Raw genomic sequence first — 9,469 nt, 5'->3', positions numbered from 1 at the left:
GGCAGCAGGAGTTTCATGGAGCAACACTGCCACCTTGTGGTCATGAAGGGGACCTGGGGAAGCACTGAAAAACCAGAGAATAAGCGACCGGCAGCAGGAATTTCATGGAGCAACACTGCCACCTTGTGGTCCTCGCAGGAACAGCGGCCAGGGAAAGTTGGATTTCTAGCAAGATGGGCCAAGGAGGGTCATCAGGAAGATTTTCAAGGTACGTAAGTGCGGTAGCATTCTCGGTAAATGCTATTAGAAAGCCCCTGTATTCATACCCTATTCTCTTCTTTGGAGAGCTAACTCATGTAGAGAACAAACAGGGGTCACCATCTTTTTCAGACTCGGTAGACTAGTTTGCCCCAGGGACTCTGGACAACTGCCAGACCAGGACAGGGCACACCTAGGAAGCAGGAAAGGCAAAAGACAAGCCTTACGTCTGGCTCATGCAGGTCTCGTGGATGTTCTTGGTGACTGCCTCGTAGACTGTGGGGGGCAAGGCCAGGTAAAAGAGGCGGTTGGCCTGGGGCCCCTGGTGGAGGGCATTCATGTGGCTGTTGAGGCGCTCGTAGGAGGCCGTGTCGTCATACTGGCCAGCCACATAGGAGTTGCGGGCAAAGAACTCCTCCAGCTTGGGCTTCTCCTCTGGTGTGGCCTGAGAAAGACAGATACAGGGACACTGGCCCCTCCCTGGCCCTCCCTCTCTCATAGCCTGTAGCCCCAGCGGGCTCCGCCAGAAGTCAGTCACCCTAACTCCACACCGGGTTCAGCCCCATCTCGTCACCTATGCCCACCTACAGGGGGAGGCCTCGGGCCCTGACACAGAAGTTACATTTCAGGAAGCTGTGACCTGGCAGAGCTCTCTCCGAAGTCAGGACACCAAACTCTGGTGTGTCGGGAAAAGGCAGATGTGTAAGATTTCTGTGCTGAAGACACTGTTTCAGCTCCTGGCCCGGGCGGTGGGGGTGGCGGCGGCGTGGGAGGCACAGCAGGGAGGACCCAGCGTGTCCAGGTCAGAGGGGAGCTGGAAACAGGGGTCTCAGGCCGGAAGGGTCCCTGCACCTCGCCCTACGCTACTTCTGTCATCCAAGAAGCGGCAAGAGCAGGTGACCGCTCTGGGGAAGGCAATGGGGAGAAGTGCTAGGGCAGGAGAGGCTCCAAGGAGGTTTCCTAACGTGGCCCTGCCCCTCCGCCATGGCCGGGGAGAAGGGGGCCTGTCCCAGGGAAGAAGCAGCAGAGAGCAGGAGTGGGAGGAAGGAAAGGCCTCCTTGGGTGGGATGGGAGGGGGGCTGTCCCTCCTGGAGACCCCTGGAAGCCACTCACTTTGAAGAAGGGCTCGCTCTGTTTCCGGATGTCGGCCACTGTGAGGCGGGAGCGGGCGTAGCCCACGATGAAGGTGTCTTCGGGCAGAAGGCCATCCCGGAACAGCCACCTGAGGGCACGCCATGGCTGTGGCCGGGATGGGGAGGGCGGGGAGCGCTGGGGACAGTGGGACGGTGGGGGGACACGCTTACCAGATGGTGGGGTAGATCTTCTTCTTGGCCAGGTCGCCCTGTGGCAGAGGGAATAGGCATGGTTAGGAGACGCTGGGGGCATGACCTAGATGGTCTCCTCCCTTTTGACCTGGGCACCCGCTCAGGGTCAGCACTCAGCCGCAAGCATATCTATCTCAAGTGGGAGACTGTGCTAGCTCTTTACCCTGACCCTGAGCTGCCTGCCCTGCAATCACACAGACCACGGTCTCTGGTCACAGTGCAAGCAAGCGGAGCCACACCCAGGCCAAAGAGCCTGCTGCTAAACAGCCCACAGGCTAAAGAAGAAAACCTGAAAACTCTAGAACCAAATGGCAACAACCTATGGGATGTGGCCTGAGATGCTGCCTTTAGCTCGGAACTAATGAGCTCAGGGCCTGATTTAAGAAGTCAGACAAAACAGTAGAATTTTAATTTTTTTTTTTTTTAAGATTTTATTTATTTGCGAGAGAGAGAATGAGAGACAGAGAGCATGAGAGGGAGGAGGGTCAGAGGGAGAAGCAGACTCCCCGCCGAGCAGGGAGCCCGATGCGGGACTCGATCCCAGGACTCCAGGATCATGACCTGAGCCGAAGGCAGTCGCTTAACTGACTGAGCCACCCAGGCGCCCCAAAACAGTAGAATTTTAAAGCCAAACAAATTACAAAGCAGGAAATAATGAAAAATAAGAATTAATAAAACAGAAAATAAGCCAAAAGAAAATATCAAGAAAGCCAAAAGCTGGTGTTTGAAAAGGACTAATAAAAACAGACAACCCTCTGGGAAGACTACTTTTTTAAAAGGCACCAAGAATTAGGAGTGAGGGGCGCCTGGGTGGCTCAGTTGGTGAAGCGTCTGCTTTCGGCTCGGGTCATGATACCAGGGTCCTGGGATCGAGCCCCACGTCGGGCTCCCTGCTCGGCGGGAAGCCTGCTTCTCTCTCTCCCACTACCCCCTGCTTGTGTTCCCTCTCTTGCTGTCTCTCTCTCTGTCAAATAAATAAATAAAATCTTAAATAAAAAAAAGAATTACGAGTGCAACAGGACAAAAGTACAATCAGAAAAACACGGAAGGGGATTATGATGAACAACCTTATGCCATGTCTGACAACTTAGATGAAACGGACAAATTTCTATAAAAATCCAGTCTACCAAAACAGAGACAGGGACCTGAGTGGGGAGTGGTCATTAAGGAAACTGGATCGTGCCCATAAACTTTTCCACCAAGGCATCTCCAACACTGACCCTGGTGCTGGAACACTTCACTGGTGGATTCTACCAAAATGCCAGAAACAGGGAAGTCCATTCTGAGGCAGACTCTGCCTATAATCCAGAATATATAACCTACTCCTACACCATAATAAGGAAACAACCCAATGAAAAAGTGACCAGATACTTCACAAGGAAGAGAAATGAAGAGCTAACACACGAGAAACTGCTCAAGATCATCGGTTGTCAGGAAAACGCAAATGAAGCCACTAGATGCTGTTTCACGTCCATTAGAACAGCTGTAATCCAGAAGACTGACAACACCAAGCGTTAGAGAGGATGTTCACAGCAGCCTCAACTCACAACAGCCCTGCGCTGGAGACAACCCAGATGCTCAATCACCAGGTAGATGGACAAGCTGAGAATGAAGCTCTAGGATAGGCAAAACTAATCAACTGTGGTAGAAATTACATCGCTGGTTGTTTGGGGTGGATTGACCGGGATGGCCATCTAAGAACTTTCTGGAGAGATGGCAAGAAAGGCCCTATATTTTTTTGTTTGTTTGTTTTGTTTTTAATTATTTATTTGAGAGAGACAGAGAGAAAGAGAGAGAGAGAGAGCACAAAAATGGAGGGAAGGGCAAAGGGAGAAGGAGGAGGAGAATCTCAAGCAGACTCCCTGCTGAGCATGGAGCCCAACTTGTGGCTCGATCCCAGGACCCCGAGATCATGACCTGAGCCGAAATCAAGAGTCGGATGCTCAATCGACTGAGCCACCCAGGCGTCCCTCATCACACTACTGTGTAGACTTTGTGGATGTGCGAAATTTTCCACAATAAAAAAAAAGGTGTGAACACGTGGCAACTTCAAGCAACAATATGGCAGATCCCAGAAATTCCACAGAGGACTCCCTAGAAAGAATCACAGAGTTCCTTCTCCCCAGGCTCCAGTTCGGTCACTGCAGCCATCCCAATATGCTTTAATTCTGTGACCTGACAAAGGAATTTTCTCCTTCAGGTGGAAGAGGAAGGGGCAAGAATGGCCACAGGCTCCTGAAGAACAGAAGAGCAGAGCACCCTTTCATCTGCCTACCCTGTAATTAGAGCGTGGGATGGGCCTGGACTGTGAACCCACGCTCCACCAAGCATTGCCTATCAGTGGGGAGAGAATAAGGCAAACTGGGGTGCACTGGACTTGCCGTAGTCAGAAAAACGAACTCCAGGGATAAGGACCTGAATATTCAATGCAAAATTACCTTTTAGTAGCCATGTAACCATTGGATAAGCTCATTTCTATGAACTTATGAACCCACAAAATGGAAGCCACATGATCAGAACCAAAGTAATGCCAACCTGGTTCAATCCCCACCAGGGATAAACAGTTAGGAAGGCACTCAGGGGGCTCTGGGGTGGGAAATCCCTGCTGTGGGTGGGGGCAGGTGCAGACTCAGGGGCGCCTTGTGCCTCGAACGCGCGAGTTTCCTCCTGTTCTTTGCTCTACCTCAAGTCTCCTGGGGTGACCTGATGTCCCCCCAGGGCTTTAGGTGAGGACTTGCATGTGGACCCCTCCACGTGTGTATCCCTGCCCAGACTTTAGTGAGCACTGAACCCACACAGTCAAGTGTCTACTGGTCATCTCCAGGCTCCCCTGGAACCCCAAACTCCCAAACCGGGTGTTTCCCGAAGCAGGGAATCCTGTGTTGGTGCCCCTGCTCACATCTGCTAACTGTTCACCACTCATCTCCCGAGCAATCTGGAGTGGGTCCCTGTTGTAACGGCCACCTTCACGATGGCTGCTGTTACTGGTCCTTCATGGTCCGACTCCAGCCGCCAGCCCGGGAAGCTAGCTCCCTGCCCATGTCCCTCATTGCCCAGGGGCCCCCACTATGGCACCCTCACAGCGAATCGGCAGTGGCCGCCTCTGGCTTCTCCCATCAGCGGGACTGGAGGGATACTCTGCTCAGGTCACCTCAGCCCTGCATGCTCCGGGAGAAACAATCAGAAGCACAGCCTACAAACGCCTCCCAACCTTCCTTGTGGCAGGTGATGTTTGCTTATGATCAAATTCCAGCGGGCTGAGAGGACTCGGGATAGGCTGCGGGCAGTGGACTGGTAGCAGGGGACTAGTCTCCTGTCTGCTGAGTCACAGTGCCCAACACCCCAAGCTCTTTGTTCCTGCGGCTCCCCTTGGGATTAACTACCGACTGAACCTGCTTGCCTTGTTCAGCTCAGCCCCGGCAACCAGAGGCCTGCTGGGCTCCAAGTCATCCGAGGAAGAGGCGAGAGACGGCCCAGGACAGCGGTAGGGGTCCTGCTCCTCCTCATGGGAAGTGCGGTGGCCGGCCCTCCCCGCCAGCCCCAACCAGATGCCTTTGCAAGACTGAACACGGGAAGACCTCGACCAAACATAGGCACACCATGTGTGGGGGTGGGGGAGATCACAGGGTCTCTCGGTGAAATGCGCCTCGGAGGCCTCCTGTCTTCCCAACCCCTGTCATTTTTGTCTGAGGACCACAGCAGGGAAAGAGCTGCCCGGGGACGTGTGGTGACTTTAGCAGGAGCAACAGGACCTCATTAAGATCTCCAGCTACCAATATCTGTCCCAGTTGGGGCAAAGGGACTTGGGCCACCGCTTGCCTGTTGCCACCTAGGTTGGACCTCAGCTTCTAGTTTTAAAAGCCCAAACCACCGCTGACATCTCTGTTTGAGGATGTGAGGACGAAGGGCGCAGCACAGAGCTTCAGAGGCCGCCCGCCAGCTGGAGGCATGGGAGGGGTGGGCCATCCCTGGCCCCCGAGGGTCACCCAGGTCAAGGATCTGTCTGGCCTTATGGGGTGGAGTCTGGGCCCTAGCTGGGGCCCAGCTGGCTCCTGGGAACCGGGGAGAGAGAACCTGGGGGCTGTTGAGGTAGGCTCTCTCCTCCACCCTGGGGCTCATGAATCATCAGGCCTTTGGGGAAGTGCCAAGGTCATCATGACACAGCAAGAATCTTATCGACCCAAGGGGGAAAAGCAGCCCAGAAACATCCCCAAAAGAGAGGGGGGGCCAGGACTACCAGGTCACCCCTCGCCTAGGCGCACATTGGGATGAGGCCTGAACACCCATCAAGTCCATGGTCCTTACGGTCCAGGTGGGGAGACTGAGGTCCAGAGAGGTGAGGGGCTTGCTGAGAACCCTGCAGTGAGCCAATCCTGCCCATGCAGACTCCCTGTCCTGTTCTCTCCCTGCTCCTCCATTCCCTGTCGGGGAGAGTCCTCTAGCTTGTCCGAGGTCCTATCAGATGGGGGAGGACATGATTTGCCAGGCCCAAGATCCCCCTCTCCCCAACACTGGTCTCTAAGGAGAAACTGGTTTCTTTCATTCCAGAGCTTTCCAGACAGGGAGCGTAAGTATCTCCACGCCCTTCCTGGCTGGGGGTGGGAGTTCTGAGGAGTGGGTAAGTGGCCACATGGGAGGAACAGAGAGCAGCTCAAAGCCTATTGGGTAACTGTGAGCCAGCATGAGGAAGGAAGCTGGGTGTGAGAGCAAGGCAGGTGAGGAAGGGGCAGGGGACAGCCATGTGGGCTACTGGGGGCTCTGCGCGTGCTCTTCTCTTGGCATGGAACTCTCCCTGAACCTGGCTCTGCAGATCTCACGCTGCAGGCCCTCTGCCTGGGACTTGTGTGCTGGAGGTGGCTGGGGACACAAGGGCCCATTTGTGTTTTCGGTCACATGTGCCACTAGGAGCTCTGATTGGGCTACTAACTCCCCTTGGGTCCCTTCCCCCCAGCACAGAGATCACACAGGGAAGGCAGCTCAGTATACTGTAGAGAAGGCACTTGATCACTTTGTTGGGTGAATGAGCAGTGAACTTGCTGGTTTCCCAGAAGAGCAGGTTCTGAGAGGGTGTGCCCTCAGCACCACTCTGCCTACCCCTTATTGGAGAGTGGGAGCTGTTCTAGATGCTGCCTGAGCATGAGAGGCCCACCCACCTGGCTCCAGTCCCCTTGGGCAAACAACTCAGGACAAGGGGTGCCCCCCCACCTCACTCTGCTGTAATAGCACTTCCCATTTCTGCTCTGGAAGCGTCTGGTTGTCACTCTCGGAGCAGAGGAGAGCAAAGGGGAACCCTACCAATTGCAAAGAAAAGTTGCTCAACCCCAAGCTGGCCACAGGTGAAGGCAGTGAGCTAGTCACAGAATCAGCTCAGCCCGAGGTCCCTTGACATTTGTTTCAAAAGCCCTCATTTGCTCCGCAGAAACACTAGAGGTGCAGAGAAGGAAAGACACTTGCCAGTCATACAGCAAGCTCGGGTGCTCTCAACAAAGCATCTAAGAGTTGAGAGCCTGGAGTCCTAAGCCATTTCTTATGGCCTGGGATCCTCTGGTGGAGCTTCCTATGACAGCCCGGTATGGGGGTGGGGGAAGGAGGAGGAATAATCCTGAGTAACTTTCTCCTCCAACCTGTTTCTTGGACCAAGGGCCTAATGGTCAGAGTCCTAGGTGTGAGACTTTGTGGCCAACACAGGTTTGCCTCCTCTAAGGAGAACATGCTGGGGCAGGGTAGAGACTAAGCCTGCTCCCCGCCACCCCATGTCCCTGGGTCCCCCTACCCTAGGAGTTACGGAGTCAGAGGACAATGCTTGGGGTGGCCCACCTTCCTTCCCTCCCTTCATCCCTCTGGCAGAGCCCTACCCCCACCCCCAGCACTGCTGAGTTCTGATTAGAATCACAAAAGCTGGCGGGGAGCAGGCTCTGCAAAGGGCAGTGGCACCTTATGATACATGAACAAAGAACCAAGAGGTCCATCTTCTAGAACAAAATGGCAGTTCCACAGGCTAAACAACAGGGCGGGGAGGGACAGGTCATAGCTCCTCAGCAGGCCTTGGAAGTTGGGGTAATGACATGGTGTTCAAAGGAAGGTCGAGCGTTTGTTCCCAGGGAACTTGCGGGAGAGACAGACAAGGTGGAGCTCAGGCCTCAGATCCTGCCTTTGGAACGAACTGTGACATCTACCAAGTCACAAACAGCTTTGAAAAAAGATACAGAATGAATAGCCTGCCCTGTTTGCAGAACCAAGTTCTGCCAGAGCTAAGGGGACCTTGACATGGAAGGGCACAGAGAGACAATGCCTACTCTGTCAAGAGCTAGCTAGTTTGGGTGGGATTCTTGCATAAGATTATACAAAAAGTTACTGGCAGAAATGGTCACAGGATGGTTAGCAGGTTCTTCGTCATGCCTAGGGTGAAAACGAAGAGAGATCGCTTTTACTTGGAGACAAAACCCCGGCAGCTCATCTTGCCACCCAGCAGATCTTGTTTCCACGTGGCACACCGGCACACGGTGCTTTAGTCTGGGGGTCATGGCTCCACTAGGACCCACCCTCCCTCTGCTGTCCCCCCTCCATCACGTATGGTCCTCTGCCTTTGCTTCTACCCTTTGATCTGCTAGAACAAAATGGCAGTTTCACAGGCTAAACAACAGGGCGGGGAGGGACAGGTCATAGCTCCTCAGCAGGCCTTGGAAGTTGGGGTAATGACATGGTGTTCAAAGGAAGGTCGAGCGTTTGTTCCCAGGGAACTTGCGGGAGAGACAGACAAGGTGGAGCTCAGGCCTCAGATCCTGCCTTTGGAACGGACTGTGACATCTACCGAGTCACAAACAGCTTTGAAAAAAGATACAGAATGAATAGCCTGCCCTGTTTGCAGTTTTCCCCGTGGGGGAAGAAGTCCAATGAGACAGTTTTTAAAGTCCTCCCGGCTCCAGGACACGGGTCTATGGTCAATGACCTATGCTGGGTGGTACTGGGATGAGAGTGGCGCACAGGCAGGACCGAGAGAGAGAGCCCAACTGAGCAGAGCCCCTGGGGCCCCAAGACAATCAGCTGGGAAAGCCCAGGCACCCGGCAGAAAGGGACCCGAGGCAACGTCACAGTCTACGCTTGGTTTTTAAGGTGTGGGGCCTGGGGGAGACTCACCGATGCACCCATGATGATGAAGATATGTGTATCAGACTGATGGAAGGCATTGCCCTGGTACAGCTCTTCCCGCAGGATTCCGCACACCTGGGTCCGGCTCAGGGCCACCTGTTCTGCCATGATGCTCTCTGGTTAAAGAAAGGCTCGTTGACAAAGCAGAAGAACAGAAGAGCATGGGGAAGTTGGCCACTTTCTGGAGGGGTCCTTTGAGGTCTCACCCCATGACGCCTGATTATTGAAACCACTCACTGAATGGCTGGGGGCTTAGAAAACTGCAGGCTCTGGGCTCCCACCATACTCTCCAGGCGGCTTTATTTCACGGCGTACTTTACAGAATTACTCAAAGCACTAGTGGATTCCAGCTAGAGCCTCAACTCTGCGGGACCACGTAAAGGTGCTGGAGCATTGCACAACTTGCCCAGGACCATCTCACCCCGGACTCAAGCGAAAACTCCACAATGAGCTGGAGCACGTTAGACCGTGCCGACGACGGAGTGCAACTCCAGCGCTCCTCCTGCCCAGCTGGGAGACGCCGGCGGGTCGCCGCCCCTCTCAGGGTCCCAGTCTCCTCAGGGGTCCAATGGAGGGATGCAGGGGACACTGGGATCGGTTAAACCCTCTCGATTTTGCCCCGCTCCCAAGCATGGCAAATCAAAGGGCCTCGCGGCACAGCACGTTCCTCCGCTGGCGTGGCGCCTAGCCACTACGTTACCTGCGCCTCGCCGCCCTCGAACGCCGAGCTCAAAGCCTCGGAATCCCCGGCCGTTTCCGGGGGCTGCGCCCAGCCGGCTCATTTAACCAGCGGGGGC

General features: G+C 54.6%; 1 protein-coding gene across 3 annotated transcripts in view; it reads right to left on the bottom strand.

Moving 5' to 3' along the window:
• Window positions 1-9,469, bottom strand: part of G6PD (glucose-6-phosphate dehydrogenase) — a 13,273-nt gene that overhangs the window by 3,405 nt on the left and 399 nt on the right. For 2 of the 3 annotated variants that reach the window (XM_081808002.1, XM_081808000.1), the window contains exons 2-5: window positions 8,661-8,788; window positions 1,503-1,540; window positions 1,312-1,420; window positions 426-643 (exon numbers count right to left, since the gene is read on the bottom strand). In XM_081808002.1, the coding sequence (XP_081664128.1) occupies window positions 426-643; window positions 1,312-1,420; window positions 1,503-1,540; window positions 8,661-8,788 (493 nt within the window). Of the gene's footprint in view, window positions 1-425; window positions 644-1,311; window positions 1,421-1,502; window positions 1,541-8,660; window positions 8,789-9,372 lie in introns of all 3 variants that reach the window. The other variant, XM_081808001.1, reaches the window with a different exon arrangement.

The sequence above is a fragment of the Leptonychotes weddellii genome, chromosome X, assembly GCF_054177405.1.
Source record: "Leptonychotes weddellii isolate Sample4059 chromosome X, ASM5417740v2, whole genome shotgun sequence".
Classification (NCBI taxonomy): Eukaryota; Metazoa; Chordata; class Mammalia; order Carnivora; family Phocidae; genus Leptonychotes; species Leptonychotes weddellii.
Note: the sequence above shows the minus strand (reverse complement) of the source record. Positions and strands in the feature narration are given on the sequence as shown.